This window comes from Poromitra crassiceps, assembly GCF_964638095.1.
Source record: "Poromitra crassiceps genome assembly, chromosome: 4".
Classification (NCBI taxonomy): domain Eukaryota; kingdom Metazoa; phylum Chordata; class Actinopteri; order Beryciformes; family Melamphaidae; genus Poromitra; species Poromitra crassiceps.
In genome coordinates, this window is record NC_139626.1 from 27,103,582 (window position 1) to 27,130,545 (window position 26,964).

Consider the following 26,964-nt stretch of genomic DNA (forward strand, 5'->3'; position numbering starts at 1 on the left):
CAAAATGGCAACCTACTGTCTGACTGTCGCCCGGCTTCAGGTGAGAGACAAACTCGTCATTTTTACGCATATGTATACACAGTTGAATAATGACATTTAGTATATTGGTTATTTAAGGTCAGTTTGATGTGAAGCTAATGTAATTAAATCGTTTGTCGCGGTTGCGACTGTTAAAAGACACGCTAAACAGTAGTTGACCGGCCAGGTCATCGTGTCCCGACTTCAGGCTCAGCGCATCCAGTGGGCAGAGTTGGTCATAATGCCTCACAAAAGACGGTTTGACCCCTAATGTACAAAGTGTCAACACAGAAAACCATTACCGTCCTTTATATTATAAGGTCAGATCTGTGTGCTTTAAATCAGGCGTTTGAAATATATTAGCAAGGTTAACACAAGGTTAGAGCTGCTCACAGCAACCACACAGTATGACAGGCGACGTTAGCTTTAATAATTCCATGATGCAGACACTGAGACATAGGACTCATTGATCACTGTGCTGTGTCAGTTGTTTATATTGTTGACATTGGAGTGACTGACTGGAAGGTTGCCTGTTCAAATCCCTAACTGCTGTCCAGGTGCCCTTGAATTACATTATCATTACATGCAGTAATGTAGCCTCGACAAGACTCATCAGTCATTCTTCCTTCTTCGTCTCGGATCTGGACCCCCTATATCCACTGCAAGTTCGGCTAAATGGCTGCACGTGATATACATGTTATCAATCACAATAAAGCTGTACTAACCCCCGAGACAATGTTGTTATCCAAGTTTTGGGTGCCATGGCACTCCCAAATAGTGCGTAGTTTCCAATACCGAGCCCTTATTCACATGCCAGTCCCGAAGTTTAGAGCTAAAACACAGCCTTCTTCCGCTCATTGGCTGTCATTTTGGGTTTCAACTGCTCCACAACGCCGGATGTATCGGTTCAGTGCTCAGTGGTTGTGAGTGAGGGTGTACTGCAGTTTACAATTTTGAGCATCGGCTCCCGGCATGTGAGGCTGGCTCAGACTACCCACTATTTGGGAGGTTAAGTGCCTTGCTCAAGGGCACCTGGGCAGTAGTAGCTGATTCCAGGGATTGGAACCGGCAGCCCTTCAGTTCATTCACAAGCTGTTGCCTCTCCATGTCTCTCTCCTAAACTTCTTTCTCTTGTTCATGTTTATTCCAATCAGATTCTAGCCTAGCAGTGGCCAAGTCCAGACACACACTCTCTCTCTCTCTCTCTCACTCACTCACACACACACACACACACACACACACACACACACACACACACACACACACACACACACACACACACACACACTCACTCACTCACTCACTCACTCACTCACTCACTCACACACACTCACAAACACTTTCTCTTTGATATGATATGAATATTTCACATGACTTTCCTTTTGGCAGGAAATGTGCACTACATATATAAAAGGCTGTAAACTGTGTGGATTTGACCACTGTTAGCTGACAGAAGTAACGAGCCTGTGCTGTGTGTTGCCTCTCTCTCCAGATGGCCCTGGGCCACGGCGCACGGCGCCTGCATGTATCAGCAGCGTTCAGTGCTAAAGCCAAAGTGTCTATGAGCCGCTTCGAGCCGTCTTCCTACATCAACTATGAGAGAATGCATTCAAATGTGGAGATTGTACGCAAAAGGTCAGTGCTCCTCTAATCCAGTGGTTCTTCTCAACTGGTCTAGCCTCAGGAGGACACACATTTTTCTTTAGGCATTAAATAAGTCATGACCCAAATTTTTGATTTTTTTCATACCACTAGCAAAACATAGTGCAGTGTACACAATGCTTTCATGCACTGTTAAAACCATGAAGTGCAACAAAATTGCAACTAGCGCTAGCTCTTCCTACCTCGCCACCCCCCCTTTTCTCCACCTCCCTCTCTTCTGTCTGGCCCCTGTCCCTCCCACACACTCCCTCCTTCCCCTCTGTTTCCATATATCCCTGATCCATGTGTTAATTGTTACCTGTAGCCTGTCATTATCTTGTTTTCTATGTACTGTGTCAGCGTCTTTTGGTCATTGAAAAGCGCTTTATAGAATAAATGAATTATTATTATTATTATTATTATTATTAAAACTCAAATTAAATGAAAAGGCAGACTTCTTTTGAATTACAGGCCTATATGTTTTTTCTTAACAAGTTGAAATGGTGATGCTCATCAATTTTTAATTTAATCTGGATTTCTTTCCCCCACGGGCGTCCGCGGCCCACTCTAAAACGCTCCCGACCCACCAGTTGAGAAACCCTGCTCTAATCTAATCCAGTGTTTATTTTTTTACTTTGGCTCACATCACTGTGGCCTCCAGCTAACTCCAATGCTTCCTTATCCCTCTGAATGTTTGAGGTTCTGCGTTTGTTAAATTCCACAAACTAAGGAATCCATCAACTCTAAATCTAAACAATACAATTACTGTTAAGAGATAAAAGAGTAGTGTTTTTATTTTGAAAATAAATTTGAGATTTAGAATGTAAATTGTCTATAAAATATAAATTTTAATGTAACGTAATTTCATAATAACATCAACATTTATTTTTGGCCCTCTACTGTACATCAAACATTTAGGAACAAATAAACACACACACACAGGCAACATGAGGGACATCACATCACACCACACGCAGGTCTGTAACTATTTGCCAGGCTATCTCTTTCTTGTCCCCTGCTGACTCGTCTTTTTCTGCTGCAGTGACCTCATTTACCCACAGGGATCAATAAAGTAATAAATGGATAAAGTAATAATAAATAATAATGATGATAAAGTTTCCTCTTCTCTTCACCCTCCAGACTGAAGCGGCCGCTCACCCTGTCGGAGAAGATCGTGTACGGACACCTGGACGATCCTCACACCCAGGAGATCGAGCGCGGGCGCACCTACCTGCGTCTGCGGCCTGACCGCGTGGCCATGCAGGATGCCACGGCCCAGATGGCCATGCTGCAGTTCATCAGCAGCGGCCTGCCCAAGGTGGCCGTGCCCTCCACCATCCACTGTGACCACCTGATCGAGGCCCAGGCCGGCGGGCCCAGTGACCTTGCCAGGGCCAAGGTGAGGGGTCACAGAGGGGCTGACCCGAGGGTTGATCTACTGATGCTAAAATGCTACATGTTGCACCTTTAAAGGGATAGTTTGCATTTTTTGATGTGGGGTTGTATGAAGCACTTGTTGCCGACAGTCAATGTACTACATGACAGTCGGTGTACTACATGCAGTAGAATGTAGAGCTGTCTGCTGAGTGTGAACAGGGTCATGAGCAAAAACAGAAAAACAACAGAAAAAAAAACACAAGCCCTGAGATGCCAAATCGAATTGAAAAGATGTCACCCACTGTACTTACTGTACTTACTGTAGCCAGGTACTCAAATCATGTGTTATGTTAGCCTGCTACGGGTGTAAGTGACATCTTTTTAAGTCAACTTGGTATCTCAGGGCTTCTGGAGATTTGCAGGTGAGCAGTATGGACTCGGAGGCATTCATGTGTTGTTTTTTTACATTTTTGCTTGTGACCTGTCCACAGCAACAGACAGCTCTACTTGCCTGATGCGGCTGGTCTCCATTTCTCCAAACTGGGACTTCGCCGGCTGCATTCTACTGCATGTAGTACACTGACTGCCGCTGCCACAAAAAAAAGTCAGAACTATCCCTTTAACTGGCCTTTTCATGCTTCTCGTCGTAGGAAGTTAACCAGGAGGTCTACAACTTCCTGGCCAGTGCTGGGGCAAAATACGGAGTTGGCTTCTGGAAACCCGGCTCCGGAATCATCCATCAGGTACAATAGTTAAATCATATTTGGTTTTGATTTTGGCCTGGCTAGTCGTAACAAATGTTACTGTTAATTTTAACATGCTCATGTACGGTTGTCTTATCTAATCAGATCATTCTGGAGAACTACGCCTACCCAGGAGTGATGCTGATCGGCACAGACTCACACACACCCAACGGTGGCGGCCTGGGCTCCATCTGCATCGGAGTGGGAGGAGCCGACGCTGTGGATGTCATGGCGAATATCCCCTGGGAGCTCAAGTGTCCCAAGGTTAGCAGAACACCCAGCTTTCCACATATGAAATGTTGCAGGAGTTAACTGGAATGAAAATAGACGTTTTCTATGTGGATTGTGCACCGATATGACTATGCAAAGGTACGCAGAAGGCTGCTGTTTGAACAAATAACTTTATTAAAGAATATTTTCACATTCACTTATCAACACATCGGCGCAATGCTGCAATTACAAATGACAGAAATCTACAGAGTGCAACGCTTGTTAGAAAATAGTGTTTTCCATGAAATTACCTGTCAGAGCAGCCCAGTCTCATGGAATGCATATGTATGACACGCGGGGTGTTATCTCGTGTCATACATACGCAGAAACGCGTTTTGGCGTGCAGTTTGGCGGCAACAATGGCGGCAAGTAATGTTAACAAACTCGCAACCACTAACCCTAACCCTTAACCTAACCCTGACCCTAACCATAACCCTAAACCTAACCCCCATAACTTCCACGTAAAGTTATTATGCATGTTAGATTTCTAATGTAAGTGGACGAGGCCAAGTTGCGTCTGAACACCCGCGTGTCATACATACGCTCTCCCATGAGACCGGGTTGGTCAGAGAGTGTCAAAAGCTGGATTTTGTACCAATTATGACGGGGGTGGCCGCCTCCAAATTCTCTATGCAGGAGAAACCATGCTTACCTCAGCACGCACTTCTTCTGTGGTCCATGCTTACCTCAGCAAGCTCTTCTTCTGTGGTCCATGCTTACCTCAGCAAGCTCTTCTTCTGTGGTCCATGCTTACCTCAGCAAGCTCTTCTTCTGTGGTCCATGACAGGTGATTGGGGTGAAGCTGACCGGCTCCCTGTCTGGCTGGACGTCTCCTAAAGACGTCATCTTGAAGGTGGCCGGCATCCTGACGGTGAAGGGAGGCACCGGAGCCATCGTAGAGTACCATGGGCCCGGGGTCGACTCCATCTCCTGCACCGGTCAGTGGAAATAACAAGTGTTTGTAAATCTTGTTTGATGTTAGGTAGTGGGATGCATGTGCGGTTAGTATTCAGGGCTTTGGCACTAACAGGATTATGACTCTACTCCAAACAACATCTGTAATGAAGCAGTGATTATTTGTTGCCTCCTTCTTACAATATCAATCTAAACAACCAGAAGCTTATAAAGTCACAGCCAGTGTGGCTTGAAAGACTTGTGATTTTGTAATGAAACACGCTTGTATGGCTTTGCCTTTGTTTAGAACTCACTTTTTTTTAAGTCTAAGTTTGTATGTTTTTATTCTGGCTCCAGGAAACTTGGGCTTGCATAGTTTTTGGGCTGTAAGCTCTTGGGTCACATTTAACGCTCCGCGATGCCGACTTTAAAAGCTGTTATACTTATTTGCAGTATGGTGTCAGAGCCAACGTGTAGAAACGATGTGACAGTGAGCACCGTTGATGTGTCAGTCTTGTGCTTCAGGAATGGCCACCATCTGCAACATGGGAGCTGAGATCGGAGCCACAACCTCCGTGTTTCCCTACAACCACCGCATGAGAACATACCTGGAGAAGACGGGGCGAGGACGTATGTTCAGCCCTCAGAATGCAACATGTCAATGCGTTCTTACTTCCTTTCATTGCTTTGCACGGTGATAGAGGTGAAGTGATGAAGACACAATGATCAAATACAAGGATAAACATGAACACGAGCTATTCACTCTCTGCTAAACATCCATGTCCTGCATTAGAAAAGTACACAGTTAAAACAACCAAAGAGTTGATAGAACAACGGCCGAGCATCAGGGAGAAGAAAACACTGAATTTATCAGAAATAAGCATAATAAGTATAATAGTTAAACAATAAATAATAGAGAATTGTATAAAATGTTCCTAAAAATATCAGGAAAACTAATCTCTGTTGCAATATTCAAATAATATTCTCAATATTAATCCAAATTGCTCATTTTACACAAACTTCCTGCAGTTATTGCCCATTGGGTTAATTGTACAGGTATCAGTTGTTCTGTGCTGTAATTGTTATGAATTGAATATATTATGAAATATATATAAAATATGTCACTTTGTCAGGGTCGTCGGTTTACTCAGTGATAGAACAGGCATCTCTTCAGGAAAAAGGTTGAACCAGTGTCTTATAATCATAACCTGTGCTACATAATGCATTTCACCCATCTCTGGAAGTCTTGCATGCAAAATACCTTTTTTGTACAGTAGGTGGATCCCAAACAAGTAGGTGTGTGGTTTCTATGGGAAGGATCCAGTGTGATGGGGCTTGCTTGCTGAAGATGGGTGCTCACTGCTCATTATGTGTTTTCCTCATGGCTCTGCCTCTGCTCTCCTCAGAGATCTCTGCCCTGGCTGATCAATACTCTGACTTGCTGGTCCCAGACGAAGGCTGCGAGTACGACCAGGTCATCGAGCTCAACCTGGATCAGGTCAGTCTCTCTAGTCTAAACTGTGTTGGTGTTATTCAGCTGTATTACAGATGGGGAAATTCGGGGGATTTGATCAACAGTTTGAGAAAGTTCATTAAATGATGGTTTTCAACCCAGCTGGAAACTAGACGGTTGACCCCTTTAGAAAACAACATTAACAAACGAAGAAGCAATATAATCATTAGGTCATTAAAAGTATACTACGCAATTTCTTAGGGCCCTTCAAACTAGAGCCCGACCAATACTGCATTTTTGAGGCCGATACCGATATTAGGGAGTAAAGAAAATCTGATATCGATATATCGGCCGATATTATATTATATATACACATTAGATTACACAATTTATTTTGCAATGATCCCTCAAATATCAAACACTTGACAAAGATATGACTTGACATGACTTAAGATATGTAATGTAGGCAGGATATTTTTCAGCTTATCAATAAACTTTATTGTCCAAATTGACATCAATGCAATGAAACAGTAAACTTCACTGGGAATTTAATAATGATAAATAACTAGAAATACAAAAACCCAAATAGAACAAATATATATATAACTTGAGTTAAGAAAAACGATCAAATATACACAACATGCTGTCTATAACTTAAAAAAAAAAAAAAAAAAAAAAAAAATATATATATATATATATATATATATATATATATATATATATATATATCGGCCGATGCCGATATATCGGATATCAACCGATAATATCGGTGGACCGATATATCGGTCGGGCTCTACTTCAAACGTAAACAAAAGCCATGAAATGGATTGTTCACGTTTGTAACCATTGGAGCATAACAGGCTTGTGTTTTGAGCTATGGTGAAACAATTAAGAGCACTTCGTCCATCCAGAAGTCCTACTCTTCAAGAATGACTTTGAGATGTCAAAAAAGAAAAATGTTTGTTTACGTTTGAAGGGCCCTAAAAAGTAGCATAGTGTACCGTAATGAACTTTGACATCAGGTCACAGCTGGGAAGCTCATATAGAGTGTAAGGATTTTAACAGAGTTCTTGGGGGCCGCTGTAGCTCAGGAGGTAGAGCGGGTTGTCCACTAATCAGAAGGTTGGTGGTTCACTCCCTGGCTCCTCCAGTCCGCATGTTGAAGTGTCCTTGGGCAAGATACTGAACTCCAAATTGCTCCCAATGGCTGTGCCAGCACCCTGCGTGCTAGCTTGCCACCATCGGTGTGTGGATGTGTGTGAATGGATGGGGCCATGGTAGGCATGTGTTGTAAAGCACTTTGAGTGGTCGGTCAACTATATAAATGCAGTCCATTTAATATGTATTAAACGTAACTGTTATTAGCCATACTGTTATTGCAGATTGTGTGTGAGAGCGGGAGAGCAAAGTTCACAGCATGTACGACGTGTTTGTATTTGCCAACAGTTGATTTACGCTCTGCTGTTTCTTCTCTAGCTGAAGCCGCACATCAACGGACCGTTCACCCCTGACCTGGCCCACCCGGTGTCTGACGTCGGTGCCGTGGCTGAGAAGGCTGGCTGGCCGTTGGAGGTCAAAGTCGGTGAGATCACTCTGCTGCACAGCTGCCTTAATACATAGTTATTACCGAGATGAAATTTAGAATAGAGAAGAGACTTCCAGCTATTGGTTCTCAAGGAGACAGATTAGATATGTCACCTTCAAGTAGTTGATTATTGGTTGCGTAGATCAAGGGTTCCCAAACCTTTCAGCAACCCGACCCCCAAAATAACAGTGCCAGAGGCTCGTGACCCCCACTCTCCCCGGAGGTGGTTGAAGCATACAAACGGTCCACATTTCGTAAACAAAACAAACAATTACGGTTAAAATGTGCTCTATTTAATAGTTTTTAAATGGTATTTCATGACAATGTTTTTTCAAAATCTAGTTTTTCCTCGTAGTTTTAGTTTACTATGATGATAACACACTGTTTGATTTAATTGACAGGTGATGAAACACCACAATAAGTGCTTGGCACCAGAAATGTCCACAAAATCTAAAAGCTAGAAAGTCCTTGATTCCCACTTTAAATCTCGGGCTTCTTTCTCCTCTCAGGTCTGATTGGCAGCTGTACAAACTCCAGCTATGAGGACATGGGCCGGGCCGCTTCTCTGGCCAAGCAGGCTCTGGATAAAGGCCTGAAGTGCAAGGCCCAGTTCACGGTCACCCCCGGCTCGGAGCAGATCCGCGCCACCATTGAGAGAGACGGATACGTGAGTGCCGGCACACTAAAGCCACTTTCAGACGTCTGGACTATTATGTCCTTTCAATCAGGTTTTCGCTGGAGTTGTTCTTGTTTCATACAAGAGGCAATTTTTTCGTGTCATCTGTTTGAGCACATGAGGAAATCCTCAACAGTAGTAGGGGTGGGGGGGGGGGGGGCGGGGTGGAAGGGCATGATGCAGTAAATTGTGTTTAAATATTTTTTCAGAAAGCAATTCTCCACTCCATGAAAAAACCTTCACATTATTCTGATGATAGCGTTAGGAAACATGGGCTAAAACGCTGCCTGCGATGTACTAAAAAGTGGGCTCCCAAATAGTGGCCGCGGCGCGAGACGCGTCAGCTGACGTAATTCATGGGCGTAATTAGCTTTTAGCAGCTGCTAGCTCACTAACCAGCTGGTTAGCTCTGCTATCAGACATTACAGTGTTGTACAACAAGCAAAGAGTGATCAGCTATTTCCAATATGTCCAGTATAATCCATAGTACTGCATTATGATCGCTGTTGCGGTAACGGAAATCCACTGTTACAACGTCCAACTTCTCCACTTTCACGTTATCCATGTTGTTGCCTCTTGCTATGGAAAACAAGCAGTGTCTCTGTCTGTGGTCGTAGCTAACGACTCGTATTGTCTCCAATCCATCACCTTGACCCCACGGCTGAGTTTTAAATGTTTGTTTTGTGCAGTGTATAGCATCACACAATGCGCGCTATGCATACTTGAACAAAGCCGTTATGTAAACAAAGCATAAAACAGAACAGACACTTTTCCTCTCTCCCCTTCTCTGCCTGCCTCAGACCTCAGACCAGCTGACAGACACACACCCCTGCCTCATGCTCCAGAAGATTACTGTAAAAAACTGTGAATTCAGTCTGAGTGCAACACAAAAACATACATGGCTCCTACGTTGTTCTCACCCATTACCCGCCTGCATTTAGTTCATTTAGTTCATTTATTTCCCGTGCTGGACTCTAGTCTGGATATCTTCGACCCGGTGCAGGACTCTAGTCTGGATATCTTCGACCCGGTGCAGGACTCTAATCTGGATATCTTCGACCCGGTGCAGGACTCTAATCTGGATATCTTCGGGAGTTCAATGCATGTCTGAAATCAGTTTATGAGACAGTCACACATCCTTATACAGGTGATTTAGCTTGATAGAAGCTAAAATGTGCTTGTATTTTTCCAGTCAAAGATCTTTAATGATGTTGGAGGTGTGGTCCTGGCTAACGCATGTGGACCCTGCATCGGACAGTGGGACAGGTAACAACACACAACATGCCACACATTTTATATATACCGTAATCTACTTTAATGCCATTTGTTGCAGACTTGTATGTACCATGAAATTAAGCAATAAGCCCCAAGAGGCTGTGGTTTACAGTGATTTGACAACAGCTAAGGCAGTGGTTCCCAACCTTAGGGTCGCGACTTTAAGTGGGGTCGCCTGGAATTCAAATAGGGTTACCTGATTTTTAGATTTTTTTTTTACACCACACACAATTTAAAACTAGCGAAGATGATTTTAAAGTGAAAGTGCTAATCTCTAAGACTTCAGTTTTGTTCTCTTGGGTGACACCTATGGCGATGAGTGGCAATTGCAGGTGAGATCCAAACTGTCAATGGGCTCACTATCAGATAGATGGTGACTTTAAAGTCGAGCTGAACCCAAAAATAATAATAATAATAATAATAAACTTTATTTATATAGCACAATTCAAACATAAGATGCCATTCAAAGTGCTTTACAGAAAGATAAAACAGTTGGATAAAGATAGAACAGTAAAGTAAACAGTTAAAAAAATGAGAACAAATGGGGCCCAGGATAGATATAATAAAACAGGATACAGATTAAAATAAAAAGAAGATAAATGTTAAGAAAATGCCCTTGTAAAAAGATAGCTCTTAAGATTTTTCTTAAAAGCATTAGTGGAAGAGGAGTTCTGCAACTCTAGGGGAAGGGTATTCCACAATTTAGGGGCATAAGAGCTAAAAGCGGCCTCTCCGTATCTTTTTGTTCTAGACCGCGGAATGTGAAGTTGTGACAACTCTGAGGACCTAAGGGCTCTGACAGGAGCGTAAACTGATAAAAGGTCATTAAGATACGGGGGGGCAAGTCCATGTAAAACTTTAAAAACCACTAAGAGCACCTTAAAATCGATTCTAAAATCAACCGGTAGCCAGTGGAGAGACTTTAAAACAGGAGTTATGTGGTCAAATTTCTTAGTGTTTGTCAGCACTCTGGCAGCTGCATTTTGAACCAGTTTCAGCTTATTAATGACTTTTTTTGAAACACCGGTGAGAAGTCCATTGCAGTAGTCTAGACGACTAGAAACAAATGCATGAATTAGTCTCTCGGCATCTTCATGAGAGAGGAAAGGTTTGACTTTGGCAATGTTCTTAAGGTGGTAGAAAGCAGTTTTTGTTACATTTCGTATATGGGCATCAAAGTTTAATTCTGTGTCAAATATGACACCCAGGTTCCTGGCCTGGGAGGTGACATGAAGCCCTCTGCTTTTTAAGTGGGTAACAATGGTTTCCCTTTTTTTCTTGTCACCAATTACCAGGATTTCAGTCTTGTCCTGATTGAGTTGCAGGAAATTATGGCTCATCCACTGATTAATTTCGGAGATGCAGTTCAGGAGGTTGTCGATGGGTATAAGGTTGGGGGGAGTGACGGATAAATAAATCTGCGTGTCGTCAGCATAGCAGTGAAAGTCAATGTTAAATTTTCTAATAATGGCACCTAAAGGAAGGAGATACAGATTGAAGAGGATAGGACCCAGGATGGATCCCTGGGGCACACCACAGGGACTTTGAATTCCCATTGAGGAAAATTCATTTATATAGACTGAGTATTCACGGCCACAGAGATAGGTTCTGAACCAGTTCAGGGTAGTGGGGGAGAGACCAACCCATGAACTGAGCCTAGATAGAAGGATCTGATGATCAATCGTATCAAAGGCGGCGGAGAGGTCTAACAGGACTAGGATAGAGAGGTTGCCTTTATCAAGGTTAACTCTAATGTCATTTACCACTTTTATCAGGGCAGTCTCAGTACTGTGCATGGCACGGAAGCCAGACTGGAATTCATCAAGGATGGAGAATGTGGAGAGATAATCCGATAGTTGCCAGAAAACGAGCTTTTCGATGATTTTACCTAAGAACATAAGGTTAGAGATAGGCCTGTAGTTGTTGAGAATAGAAGGGTCTAGGGTGCTCTTTTTAAGAAGGGGCTTGACTATGGCGCTTTTAAAGGTAGAAGGAAAAATGCCCGTTTGAAGGGAGTGGTTGATTAGAGTTAATAATTCACCAGAAAAACATGTAAAAACATTTTTAAAGAAGCTAGTCGGGATTGGATCAAGAGCACAGGTAGATGATTTAAGACTGTTGATTGCTTTGTTTAATAGCATTTCATCTATAAGGTTAAAAGAACTAAAAGAGCTTGTCGGAGGAGAGACAGGGACTTTTAAAATGACTTTTATTTTATTTTAGTTCAAATACCTGGGTATGCAGTGCACCTATTTAATAATGTATGCCAAAAAAAATCACAACAATCTAATTTCTTTAGTTTTTCACTCTTTTTCACATCAAAAGTTCATTTGTCAAGATTTCATTCATAACAGTAATCTACAGTTTGCTGACGTCACCTAGTACTATCAAATTTCTACCCCATTTCAACCAATCATATCACGACATGCAGCTGTCAATCAAATCTTCATTTTGGGATAATTTTCTCTTCCAAATGAAGGAGAAAATGGCACCTAGTGCCTGTCATCTGGCAGAATTCCTATCCCATAAACTGACTACTAACTTGGCCAATTGTATGTTGATATACACAATAAAGAAAACGGTAACGCCTAAGAATGCAAAGAAATGTAACTGGCTCGTTAAAACTCGCATTCCAGGAATGTTGTGCTTACCGCAATAGCGTTAATGGCGCGTGCCTGAGAGCCTGGTTGTCAGGGGTAGCACCTCGGAGATTCCAGGCCGACGGGCTGCACTCTCCGCTCCGGCAGCTGGCTGCCTGCGGCTCGCCGAGCTCCACTCAGCCACTAAACCTCACGTCACCGGGCTCTTCCCAAGGAGAGTGCCACATGCTGAATCCCACTCGATTTGGGGGTGGAACACGCCAGGATTGGCCAAAGCCCAATCCAGTCCCCAGAATTGTCAAATAAAATCATCAACATGCTACTATGACCCGCCTCTCAACCTGTCATCTCAGACAAGTTATGTTTTCAGTCTGAAACGGACTCCGACCCACGCGCCACCTGGGCTCCGAACGGGTTCAGTTCGACTTTAATTATTTTTTTAGATGAAAATGTTTGAGATTATAACTTTAAATCATGATTCTGCGAATAAAGTCAGAATTCTGAAAATAAAGTCAGAATTTTTAGATTAAAGTCAGAATTCTCAGATTAAAGTCAGAATTCTGAGGGGAAAAAGAAGCATACTGTTACATTTAACATCACTGCGATCACAGATGTGTGTTTATAGAGTCTTTTACAACGGCTTCGAATGCGGCTCAGCCAATCACAATCAAGGACCGGACCTATCCATTTGATAAGAATGTAGAATGTATTTTAACCCCTATGTGTTGGTGCCATCCTCAACACATTTAGCCATACAAAAGAAGTCATACAAATGTGCATGTGTTTATGTAGGTGATGAAGTTGCTGTGCGAGGTTCTCATCAGTGTGGCTGTGTCTGTGTTCAGGCGCGATGTGAAAAAGGGAGAGAAGAACACCATCGTCACTTCCTTCAACAGGAACTTCACTGCCAGGAACGATGCTAACCCCGCAACACACGCCTTCGTTACCTCACCGGAGGTAAACACACACATTCAAAACTATGCCTCTCTGTTATGTTTAACACAACTGTCAAATACAACCTCACCTGAGGTAAACACACACATTCAAAACTATGCCTCTCTGTTATGTTTAACACAACTGTCAAATACAACCTCACCTGAGGTAAACACACACATTCAAAACTATGCCTCTCTGTTATGTTTAACAAAACTGTCAAATACAACCTCACCTGAGGTAAACGCACACATTCAAAACTATGCCTCTGTTATGTTTAACACAACTGTCAAATATAACCTCACCTGAGGTAAACACACACATTCAAAACTATGCCTCTCTGTTATGTTTAACACAACTGTCAAATACAACCTCACCTGAGGTAAACGCTCACATTCAAAACTATGCCTGTTATGTTTAACACAACTGTCAAATACAACCTCACCTGAGGTAAACACACACATTCAAAACTATGCCTCTCTGTTATGTTTAACACAACTGTCAAATACAACCTCACCTGAGGTAAACACACACATTCAAAACTATGCCTCTCTGTTATGTTTAACACAACTGTCAAATACAACCTCACCTGAGGTAAACACACATTCAAAACTATGCCTCTGTTATGTTTAACACAACTGTCAAATACAACCTCACCTGAGGTAAACACACATTCAAAACTATGCCTCTGTTATGTTTAACACAACTGTCAAATACAACCTCACCTGAGGTAAACACACACATTCAAAACTATGCCTCTCTGTTATGTTTAACACAACTGTCAAATACAACCTCACCTGAGGTAAACACACATTCAAAACTATGCCTCTCTGTTATGTTTAACACAACTGTCAAATACAACCTCACCTGAGGTAAACACACATTCAAAACTATGCCTCTGTTATGTTTAACACAACTGTCAAATACAACCTCACCTGAGGTAAACACACACATTCAAAACTATGCCTCTCTGTTATGTTTAACACAACTGTCAAATACAACCTCACCTGAGGTAAACACACATTCAAAACTATGCCTCTGTTATGTTTAACACAACTGTCAAATACAACCTCACCTGAGGTAAACACACATACTTTAAAAACTATGCCTCTCTGTTATGTTTAACACAACTGTCAAATACAACCTCACCTGATGTAAACACACACATTCAAAACAATGCCTCTCTGTTATGTTTAACACAACTGTCAAATACAACCTCACCTGAGGTAAACACAGACATTCAAAACTATGCCTGTTATGTTTAACACAACTGTCAAATACAACCTCACCTGAGGTAAACGCACACATTCAAAACTATGCCTGTTATGTTTAACACAACTGTCAAATACAACCTCACCTGAGGTAAACACACATACATTCAAAACTATGCCTCTCTCTCTGTTACGTTTAACACAACTGTCAAATACAACCTCACCTGAGGTAAACACACACATTCAAAACTATGCCTCTCTGTTACGTTTAACACAACTGTCAAATACACACAAAGGATAGAAGTCCGCTCACTGGAGGCTCCAAGTCAAGGCTTTTATTCTCTATTTTTAGCAACATTTCAATCACTAGGATCTTTTTCAAGCAAGTGTCAGAAGAGAGAAAATGCATGACTTAAATACAGGCACTCATGCGGGTGGTGTAGCGGTAGATTCCCTGCCTACCAACACGAGGGTTCGCGCCCCCACGTTACCTCCGGCTTGGTCGGGCGTCCATACAGGCATGATTGGCTGTGTCTGCGCCTCTGCGGGTGGGAAACGGGATTAGGGGTATGTGTCCTGGTCGCTGATGTGGCACATGCTCATTGCAGCAACACAGTCTGGTGCGTTTGCCCTTGTGCACTTCATTTGTTTGTCCTAGAGTTTGTGTTTTTAAGGTGGATTTGATCAGTTGTATTTTGTATACACAGTTTTAGGAATACTTTGTGCACAAGATGAGGGGGATTACAGCAGCTCTCCTTCTGTTTTTAATTGCACATTTGATGGACGACACAATGCAGGCTGCTGGGCTTTCCACTGGACCACAGCTCAATCAGGTCTGCAACCACACCTCTCCTTCAGGACGCTTTTATTTCCACAACACCACCGACCTCCATGTCGTCAAATTGACACGTTAACCAGAACAAGGAAACATGGTAAGAGAGGAGGTGCCCGGACTCGGTTTAAGAAGCAGCCTTTTAGGCAACCACGTCCATCCAGTCAATAGGAGTGGTGTCTGGGAAATTGGGGAAATCTGAATGAATACCACAGACAAAACTACGGATTTGCAAGTATCTGTGGAAATGTGGCTGTAAAAGTGAATATGTTCACGGTCCCCTCCCTGACCGGCGTTTCCTATATATACAGTAAATCACTGAAAGTTCTGCTGCCCAGAGTGGGCCAGGAGAGAAAGCCTCAGTGCATCAGGGAGAGGGGAGACAGGGTTTGCTGCAATTGGAGCCAAAAATATATATACATTTTTTAAATGTATATATTCTTTTATTTTTACATGTATTACATTTTAAATAAATGTCTGGTAGATACATTTATTTTCAAATGATACACAGGCAAAAAGAAGCCTATACTGTAAGTAGATCATGAAATTTCCAATCAGGAAACTTCCATCTTTAAAAATATAAATAACAATACGTAAATATTCTTTAACCCCCCCCAAAATACACACAATACAGCAAAACAAGTGGGAACAATACTATAGGGTGGGATGGGGGGAATATATAATGTGACAAAACAGCAGCAATGTAAAAACATGCAAACATCCTATAATAAAATTGCCTAAGTGAACAGGTGGGTGGACAGGCGGGTGGGTAGCGGTGTCTATCAGTCACCATTTGCATCACGTTCTGTGCGGCCCGATGTCAATTTTGTGACGTCGGCCGGGCCGACTTCAAACTTAGGGAGTGTGCTTAGGGGGACCTGATGGAGTGCAGTGCTGAATTTCGGGCAATTCGGCATAGGGCCACCTACTGGCAAACACAAAAAGTGGTTTATCTCAAGAACCATTCGCCGGATCGACGTCAAACTCCGGGAGTGCGATTAGGGGGATCTGACAGTGTTCAGTGCCCAATTTCATGCTATTCGTCATAGCGCCACCTACTGGCAAACACAAAAAGCGGTTTATCTTCAGAACCATTTGTCCTATCAACTTCAAACTAAGGAGTGTGCTTAGGGGGACCTGATGGAGTGCAGTGTCAAATTTTGTGCAATTTGCATAGCGCCACCTTCCAATACCTAACACACACAACACAATACCAGGCTGCAGTCCCAGCAAATTAGATTTTAAGGCCGCGTAGCGGCCTGATAACCTAGTCGAGAAAAGGGGCCAAATACACACAAACACAGTTTCAAGCTAAATGTCCCCTTCCTCTTCCTCAGATCGTCACAGCTCTGGCCATCGCCGGCACCCTGAGCTTCAACCCGGAGACCGACTACCTTACGGCCCCCAACGGCGAGAAGTTCAAGCTGGAGCCCCCCAGCGGAGACGAGCTGCCAGCCAAGGACTTCGACCCGGGCCAGGACACCTACCAGCACCCCCCTGCCGACGGCAGCAGCCTCAAGGTGGACGTCAGTCCTGACAGCAACCGGCTGCAACTGCTGGAGCCTTTTGACAAGTGGAGCGGAGGAGATCTGGAGAACCTTCAGGTCCTCATCAAGGTCAGTGGGGCGAGACCTCAAGGCCATGCCAATGTGGCTGGTAGAGTAAACAAATATCCCGAGCACATTCAAAGATTAACCAGCATTAGGGGTGTCACGGTACGGTACGTACCTCGGTTTTGGGGTCACGGTTCGGTACGAATACGGTACGGTACGAAAACGGGGAAAAAAAGCAACAAATCCCGAATTCTGTTTTTTTCCCTTTGAATTTTTCTGAATTCTGCTTTTTACGCTAATTTTACCATCAGAAATAGTGTCTAATAAGTGGGAATGAATAAATGTTTTACTCTAGAGCAGTGATTTCCAAAGTGTGGGGTGCACCGCCCTCTCAGATGTCTGTATTCCAGCTGTTTGACAGGGCAAAGGCATTTCCCCCCACTTTAAATCTTTATTGTACACAAGTTTGTAAGCAGAGCGCATGTGTGGAATAGCCTAATACTCCCACCAACCCCTCCCCCTGTTGTATTTGTTTTATGTAGCATTTGCTATTGATGTGTTTGATTTAAGCACTAATTTGGAATCCTATCTAAAAGTGGCCACTAGGCGGCAGTATTTCTTTAGTCAATGTCAAAATACCTACATGTTCAGTAGAAGAAGAATAAAACGGCAGAAGAAGAACGACGTTAACACGTTCACTGCCATTGACGAGATATCTCGGCTTACAGAATCCAACGGTTCACTGCCAATGACGAGATATCTCGGCTTAAAAAAAAAAAAAAAATTTTGACGGTGGGACGTGGATCAACGCTCCCCACGTCTCCTATAAAAATATTGAAGCCAGCGAACGTGTACAACCCATTCCACGGACCCACTAAGTGGCGACAGTGCTCTCCCAGACTAGAGGAAGGCAAGCAAAAAGCAGTTTGAGGAAGCCATTCTCATGAAAATGGATTGGCGAAAACGCTTTCGTTTTCGCGCTGATTGCTGGCGGTGCGGGATTGCAAATTTGCATAATAGATTACGGGTGGAACACACTTTGAAACACGCAGCATAAATAAGACCAGAATCGCAAAAGCTTCATCAAAGCTCTCAACCGAAATCACAAGAAACGAGCGAGCCCATATCCAGACTTGCCGAGCGGCCGCCAGCAGACAGGCAGCAGCAGCAGAAGCAGTGAGCCTGGTGACGCGAGGTTACAGCAGCAGCAGCAACGAGCTTGTGACATGCCCGCTGCAGCCAAGAAGAACACACACGGAGGGAGGAGTTTGAAGCAGAGGGGTGTTTCCTGCTGTTATGGAGGAAATTACTGTTCAAAACTATTGTTTAGATGTCTGACGTCTTACTGATGCCAAAAATGAATGGTTAAAGTGACTGTTCTATCGAATTTCACAAAAAGCCGTTTATCTCAGAATAATTTTCCAGACGCTGAAACCATGCTGTATTCAACTGCTAATGCTTACATAACTACTAACTCTACAAACTAACTCTTTTAGACAGAGAAAGCACACATTCTATTAGTTCTTTTGAGATATTGTGTGTTCACAAAATCTTAGCAGAAAAGAATCCTCGGGTCTTGAAAGATGAGCCAGAATCCTCAAAAAAACCCTCTGGCAGAACCCACCTACAGTAAAAAAAAAACGGCTGGCAGTGAATGTGTTAAGATTGACAGCAAGCCTGTTACTAGCCTGTTAGCCTACTAGCCTTTTGTTTACCATAATGATTACGTTCGGTCATCTAATGGATTATTGGAACATGACAAGGAGTCATCCCCTCTTCCTCACCGCATCTTGCTTGTCATCCCACGCGATGTAAGTTGCTTGTTTACAAGTTAACAGCTTTGTCAGTGTTATGTAACGTTTAGCCGCTTCTTCTGTGGTATTTAATTCAATTCAATTCAATGGCATTCAAACAGCGTTTAGGTGCTTCTGGATTTTACGTATTCGTCGTGTCGTTTCGTGATGCCCGTACCGTGAACTCACGGGACGAATACATGTACCGTGACACCCCTAATATATAGGTATATAGGTGTATGTATATATATAGGTATATATATATGTGTGTGTGTGTATACACACACACACACACACACACACACATATATATATATATATATATATATATATATATATATATATATATGCCGCACGTCCAGAAACATGAGCTTGCAGGTTCGCAGGCTAATATTGCCCTGTTGCAGTTCCTCAACTTCTCCACTGCTTCTGTGGCAACAGTGGAGATGTATTGACCTCTCTCTCACCGGACCTCTCCTTGCAGGTGAAGGGTAAATGCACCACAGACCACATCAGTGCGGCCGGGCCGTGGCTGAAGTTCCGCGGTCACCTGGACAACATCTCCAACAACATGCTGATCGGCGCGGTCAACATCGAGAACGACGCTGTCAACAAGATCAAGAACCAGCTGACAGGCCAGTTTGGAGGAGTGCCTGATGTCGCCCGTCACTACAAGGTGACCAACCGCATCCATTTTCAACCAGGATTTGTTCATGTGTGCAAAATGGGTCCATTTTGACGAGCATTTTGAGGTCTTATACTATCACAAGACACATTTCCTGTCTGTCTCATTCAACTTGCTCCAATATGATCGTATCTTGTGCTCATTAAAAAATCACACCCGCAGGTTTGCGCAGGTCGTACCCTCCAGTGGCTCCCAAATGGTGTGCCGTGAGGCAAGGCCAGTTGTGCCGTGGGATTTTGTGACAAATTGAGCTGATTAACTAAAAGGGGACTCAGACAGCTATTGGTTTATTATGAAACATATAAAATTGGGTCAGTATTCGATAGATAGATGGATGGATAGATAGATGGATAGATGGATGGATAGATAGATGGATGGATGGATAGATAGATAGATAGATATCAGATGTCATAGATTGGAAATTATTTTTTGTAAGTGTTTTAGACCCTTTTACACATAATTTCGTGGTCTAATCAGTTAGAATCGTTAGTTGTTGTTTAATCAGTTAGAATTGTTAGTTGTTGTCGTTGATATTGCTGCTGTAACGCCAGAATTTCCCCTCTGGGATAAATACAGTATCTATCTATCCCTCTATCGTCATAGATTCATCAGAATATCAGCAAATCTGATATTTGCAGATTAATTTTCTGTTGGTCAACAATGGAGTAATCATCCACTACCTCTTTCCTTTATATTTATTTTCCTTTACTCATCATTCTGGGTCACAGGGTCATTTTTGTGGTTCTGACCCGCCTTGCTCTCCTTTTTGTCAGATGCTTGGAGACGTAAGCAAGCATTGAGGGTTAAGACCCAATTATACTCTACGTTAAAGACTGAGACAGACAGACCCTTCTGTCTGTACTCTGAAGACGGAGACAGACAGTCTTCTGTCTGTACTCTGAAGATGGAGACAGACAGTCTTCTGTCTGTACTCTGAAGACGGAGACAGACAGTCTTCTGTCCGTACTCTGCGTTAAAGACGGAGACAGACAGCCTTCTGTCTGTACTCTGAAGACGGAGACAGACAGTCTTCTGTCCGTACTCTATGTTAAAGACGGAGACAGACAGAGCCTTCTGTCTGTACTCTGAAGACGGAGACAGACAGTCTTCTGTCCGTACTCTACGTTAAAGACGGAGACAGACAGAGCCTTCTGTCTGTACTCTGAAGACAGAGACAGACAGTCTTCTGTCTGTACTCTGAAGATGGAGACAGACAGTCTTCTGTCTGTACTCTGAAGACGGAGACAGACAGTCTTCTGTCCGTACTCTGCGTTAAAGACGGAGACAGACAGCCTTCTGTCTGTACTCTGAAGACGGAGACAGACAGTCTTCCGTCCGTACTCTACGTTAAAGACGGAGACAGACAGAGCCTTCTGTCTGTACTCTGAAGACGGAGACAGACAGTCTTCTGTCCGTACTCTACGTTAAAGACGGAGACAGACAGAGCCTTCTGTCTGTACTCTGAAGACGGAGACAGACAGTCTTCTGTCCGTACTCTACGTTAAAGACGGAGACAGACAGTCTTCTGTCCGTACTCTACGTTAAAGACGGAGACAGACAGAGCCTTCTGTCTGTACTCTGAAGACGGAGACAGACAGAGCCTTCTGTCCGTGCTCTGCGTTCATTTCATGTGTATTTCTGTCCGTCATCTGAAAGCTTACATGAAATGCAGCATGAAACAGCACTCACACATTTGACTCTCTACTGCCCACTGGTGGATGTATTGCTTAAAATGATACCAACGTGAAAGACACATGGAAGTATGTGGGCAGTGACGATTACGCCGCTTGAAATTGACGCATTTATTCTCGTAGGAAAATGGAGTATAAATGAGCCTTTAGTCTGCTTTAGTGAATATATTGCCTCCCGTCTCCTAAGCGTCTTTCCCTGGCAGTGTGCGGTGCGCAGGCTAACTGTGTGTGTGTGTGTGTGGGTGTGTGTGTCGTGGGTGTGTGTGTGTGTGTCGTGGGTGTGCGGCGCGCAGGCTAACGGTGTGTCGTGGGTGGTGGTGGGAGATGACAACTACGGTGAGGGCTCCAGCAGAGAGCACGCCGCCCTGGAGCCCAGGCACCTGGGAGGCAGAGCCATCATCGTCAAGAGCTTCGCCAGGATCCACGGTATGCACCAACACTGCAGAGGAGGGGGGACTGTCTGTCAGTGGTCTTTGCCATGTGACACGGTATGCACCAACACTGCAGAGGAGGGGGGACTGTCTGTCAGTGGTCTTTGCCATGTGATTCCTCATGTCTTCTGTTTATTAAAGGATGGCTTTACCGGTAATCAGCCCACTTTGTATCATATATAATCTCGGTAAATAAGCACATGGCCAGTGTTTTGCAAGTCATTAGGGCTTGTTAAGGCTCTCCATGCAGTGTGCACATACTTAAAAAATAAAGATAAACAATAACAGTTGCCCTCGGAGCAGATTCTGCCTCTCCAGCAGGACTTCAGCAGCTTGCGTCACAACGGAGCGCTTTGGCAGAGGAGGAAATGGGAGATCTCCGTGAGGTAAACACAGAGAGAAGGTAAACACTGCTCATGTGTTTATATTACCCAGATTATTAATGAGACAAAGTGGGTTGATTACCGGTAAAGCCATCCTTTAAGTGAAAATTGGACATCAGCATTTACAAATGTCTTCATACTTATTTCTACACTTTCAGACGTCTTCTCAACTAACAGCTGTTTGTCTCCTTCCTGCTCTCAGAAACCAACCTGAAGAAGCAGGGTGTGCTGCCACTGACCTTCAACAACCCATCAGACTACGACAAGATCCGCCCTGACGACAAGATCTCCGTCAGAGGACTCAAAAGCTTCACTCCTGGAAAGGTGGGTGGCAATCGATTGGCGGGGTCAAACGTATCTAGCCTACGTGGGAGCACAAGAATGAATAAATATAAAAACATAATCCAAAGTGGTAAGCAGGGCTTAATTTAATTATGTAGCCTGCAACAAGTGCAAGGCTTCAGTCCTCGATTAATTCAACAGGAGCAATATGTTTTTTTTCCCTTTTGAGAGTTTTTCATTTGAATGCAATGTATTTTTCATCTGGGGATCCTATATGAATGGTGACTCACTGTTTCCAGAGAGCTGATTGGTCAGATCATGGGTTTTGATCTTATCCTCTGAACTTAACCTGCTCCGGAGCAGGTTAGCCATAGAGCATAAGTTGCTATGGTGATCTATCTCGGTAAGAAGTGAACTAGCGTCGTAGCATGGCAAACCTAGGGTTAAACCTGAAGTGACCTGGCTAAGCCACTAGTCTTGCTTGGTGGTATACGTAGGGTGCAGGGCTCACTGGTCAGGTGGTATATGTAGGGTGCAGGGCTCACTGGTCAGGTGGTATACGTAGGGTGCAGGGCTCACCGGTCAGGTGGTATACGTAGGGTGCAGGGCTCACTGGTCAGGTGGTATATGTAGGGTGCAGGGCTCACCGGTCAGGTGGTATACGTAGGGTGCAGGGCTCACCGGTCAGGTGGTATATGTAGGGTGCAGGGCTCACTGGTCAGGTGGTATACGTAGGTTGCAGGGCTCACTGGTCAGGTGGTATATGTAGGGTGCAGGGCTCACTGGTCAGGTGGTGGTATATGTAGGGTGCAGGGCTCACCGGTCAGGTGGTATACGTAGGGTGCAGGGCTCACCGGTCAGGTGGTATATGTAGGGTGCAGGGCTCACTGGTCAGGTGGTATACGTAGGTTGCAGGGCTCACTGGTCAGGTGGTATATGTAGGGTGCAGGGCTCACTGGTCAGGTGGTATACGTAGGGTGCAGGGCTCACCGGTCAGGTGGTATACGTAGGGTGCAGGGCTCACCGGTCAGGTGGTATACGTAGGGTGCAGGGCTCACCGGTCAGGTGGTATACGTAGGGTGCAGGGCTCACTGGTCAGGTGGTATACGTAGGGTGCAGGGCTCACTGGTCAGGTGGTATACGTAGGGTGCAGGACTCACTGGTCAGGTGGTATACGTAGGGTGCAGGACTCACTGGTCAGGTGGTATACGTAGGGTGCAGGGCTCACTGGTCAGGTGGTATACGTAGGGTGCAGGGCTCACTGGTCAGGTGGTATATGTAGGGTGCAGGGCTCACCGGTCAGGTGGTATATGTAGGGTGCAGGGCTCACTGGTCAGGTGGTATACGTAGGGTGCAGGGCTCACTGGTCAGGTGGTATATGTAGGGTGCAGGGCTCACTGGTCAGGTGGTATATGTAGGGTGCAGGGCTCACTGGTCAGGTGGTATATGTAGGGTGCAGGGCTCACTGGTCAGGTGGTGGTATATGTAGGGTGCAGGGCTCACTGGTCAGGTGGTATATGTAGGGTGCAGGGCTCACTGGTCAGGTGGTATATGTAGGGTGCAGGGCTCACTGGTCAGGTGGTGGTATATGTAGGGTGCAGGGCTCACTGGTCAGGTGGTATATGTAGGGTGCAGGGCTCACTGGTCAGGTGGTATATGTAGGGTGCAGGGCTCACTGGTCAGGTGGTATATGTAGGGTGCAGGGCTCACTGGTCAGGTGGTATATGTAGGGTGCAGGGCTCACTGGTCAGGTGGTATATGTAGGGTGCAGGGCTCACTGGTCAGGTGGTGGTATATGTAGGGTGCAGGGCTCACTGGTCAGGTGGTATATGTAGGGTGCAGGGCTCACTGGTCAGGTGGTATATGTAGGGTGCAGGGCTCACTGGTCAGGTGGTATATGTAGGGTGCAGGGCTCACTGGTCAGGTGGTATATGTAGGGTGCAGGGCTCACTGGTCAGGTGGTGGTATATGTAGGGTGCAGGGCTCACTGGTCAGGTGGTATATGTAGGGTGCAGGGCTCACTGGTCAGGTGGTATATGTAGGGTGCAGGGCTCACTGGTCAGGTGGTGGTATATGTAGGGTGCAGGGCTCACTGGTCAGGTGGTATATGTAGGGTGCAGGGCTCACTGGTCAGGTGGTGGTATATGTAGGGTGCAGGGCTCACTGGTCAGGTGGTGGTATATGTAGGGTGCAGGGCTCACTGGTCAGGTGGTATACGTAGGGTGCAGGGCTCACTGGTCAGGTTGTCCCTCACTCTGGACTCAGAACAAAAGGTGATGGGGCCTGCTCTTCCACTGGACTTGAAAGCAGCTAAAGACACACCTGTTCAGACTGGCCTTTGTCTGTATTTCTGTGTTATGTCCTCTGCTTTTATGTTTTATCGTTTCTTACTAGTAAATTGTGTTCCATTAACAATTCTACTCTTGTGAAGGACTTTGTGGCTCTGCTCTGTGAAAGGTGCTATAAAAATAAACTTTACTTACGTACTCTTCCCCCCCCCCCCCCCCCCCCCCCCCCCCCCCCCCCGCAGCCTCTGACTGCTGTAGTGTGTCACAGCGATGGCAGCGAGGACTCCCTGCAGCTCAACCACACTTTCAACGAGACACAGATCCAATGGTTCCAGGCAGGCTCCGCCCTCAACAGGATGAAGTCAATGCAGTGAGGAAGAGGAAGAGGGGAATGGTGGGGGGGAAGAATGTAGAAGCTGTTGATGATTATTCCATCATGGACAGGGCATACGACTTGGACTGAAGTGCTGCGTCTCCTGTATAAATAATTGTTATATTGCTTCAGACTAAGTGGTAAGCTAGTGTTGATGATGGAACACGTCCACTGCTCTGTGGTCAGATGTTTCTGATAGCCTTCAAACAATCGGTGTGTGTGAGGTTCTGGATCCTGAAACTGGGACTGGGTGAGAGAGTTGGGCATTAGACAAAGGGGATTTTTTGTGTGTGTGTGTGTGTGTGTGTATGAGGTTTCTGCGCTGAAATAACAATGACGCACTATCCATGTAGGTTTAACCCTCCTAGTAGGGATGCACCATATTGGATTTTTTTCTTTTTTCCGATATCGGCAGAAATGTTAGCTTTGGGCCGATGTTGATATTCAATTTGAAAGCCTTTCTTCGCCGATATTGATGGCGTGCAGATATCCTCTTGCATCCCTACCCCCTAGTCTCATTCAGTCCAGTGCAACTCAATCCTCAGCTGCTGTATATGACATTCAGAGATTCATGCTGTGTAGCTGGCCTGCAGACACAAACCTTGTGTTGCTGTGTAAGGAAATATGGGACAGGAAGTCAGCCCAGTACAAAATGGATTCCAGAACAGTCAAATGAGCTGTTGAACATACTGTAAGCTAGTGTTTCAGAGTCAAACAGTCCTAACCAGCGCCGGCCCTGAGCTCAGACTCTGTTGTGAAAAGAAAAGAAAGGACATGGACACACAACACTCATGTTGGAGTGGAGAGCGGTGGCGCGGCGCGGCGCTTCAGCAGCTGCTCAAACACATCAAACTGACCTCATAGCAGAGCTCAGCCAGCTCCACGTAGCCAATCACCTGCTCAGCCAGCTCCATGTAGCCAATCACCTGCTCAGCCAGCTCCACGTAGCCAATCACCTGCTCAGCCAGCTCCACGTAGCCAATCACCTGCTCAGCCAGCTCCACGTAGCTAGCCAATCACCTGCTCAGCCAGCTCCACGTAGCTAGCCAATCACCTGCTCAGCCAGCTCCACATAGCCGATCACCTTGTTGCTTCAGCTCTGCATTTGAGACTGCATGGCAAAACATCTGCTTTAGTCATTTACTGTCATTCAACCTGCCTTTTGTGTGTTTTAGAAAAATACACCTCACTGTTGAACAAAACGGCTATTGGTGTGATATATGTTGCATTTCTGGGCCACCACTCAATTCTAGTAAATTAATGATCACAAAATAACTCTTGGAATGTGTTGAACATCACAGATTGATGGTATCTAACAGTGTGAGAGGATCTGAGTTAGATTTCCATCCATACAGTATCCCATAGGGCAGCATGTTCTCGTCCATCACAATGTCTATAGCTTTGATTATTACAGTGTATCACTGACCCTCTCCTTCCCTGTCTGTCAATGTAAACCTCTTCACACACTGTTATTTATTTTCATAAATCATAAACAATAAGCATGTTTTTCTTTTGTCACGGTGTTCTCTAGACACGGCAGTGATCTCCTGCTTTCCACCTGTATTTTGTCACGGTGTTCTCCAGACACGGTAGTGAACTCCTGCTTTCCACCTGTATTTTGTCACTGTGTTCTCCAGACACGGTAGTGAACTCCTGCTTTCCACCTGTATTTTGTCACGGTGTTCTCCAGACACGGTAGTGAACTCCTGCTTTCCACCTGTATTTTGTCACGGTGTTCTCCAGACACGGTAGTGAACTCCTGCTTTCCACCTGTATTTTGTCACGGTGTTCTCCAGACATGGTAGTGATCTCCTGCTTTCCACCTGTATTTTGTCACGGTGTTCTCTAGACACGGCAGTGAACTCCTGCTTTCCACCTGTATTTTGTCAGTGTTCTCCAGACACGGTAGTGATCTCCTGCTTTCCACCTGTATTTTGTCACGGTGTTCTCTAGACACGGCAGTGAACTCCTGCTTTC

The 26,964-nt window shown here is 44.7% G+C and overlaps 1 protein-coding gene across 1 annotated transcript; it reads left to right on the forward strand.

Moving 5' to 3' along the window:
* On the forward strand, positions 1-26,480 carry aco2 (aconitase 2, mitochondrial). Its single transcript, XM_083635236.1, has 17 exons — positions 1-40; positions 1,511-1,653; positions 2,800-3,058; positions 3,687-3,779; positions 3,885-4,043; positions 4,837-4,987; positions 5,469-5,573; positions 6,350-6,441; positions 7,873-7,978; positions 8,491-8,648; positions 9,850-9,923; positions 13,378-13,489; positions 16,846-17,124; positions 19,339-19,530; positions 21,524-21,656; positions 22,247-22,368; positions 24,857-26,480. The coding sequence occupies exons 1-17, from the start codon at positions 5-7 to the stop codon at positions 24,986-24,988; spliced, it is 2,346 nt and encodes a 781-aa protein (XP_083491362.1). The 5' UTR covers positions 1-4; the 3' UTR covers positions 24,989-26,480.
* The last annotated feature ends 484 nt before the right edge of the window (positions 26,481-26,964 follow it).

Excerpts from the sequence above, each read along its gene's own strand:
- aco2 (XM_083635236.1), top strand. The coding sequence starts at position 5 with ATGGCAACCTACTGTCTGACTGTCGCCCGGCTTCAG. Across the intron at positions 8,649-9,849 it reads CCATTGAGAGAGACGGATAC|TCAAAGATCTTTAATGATGT; the intron begins GTGAGTGCCGGC and ends GTATTTTTCCAG. Across the intron at positions 9,924-13,377 it reads TGCATCGGACAGTGGGACAG|GCGCGATGTGAAAAAGGGAG; the intron begins GTAACAACACAC and ends GTCTGTGTTCAG.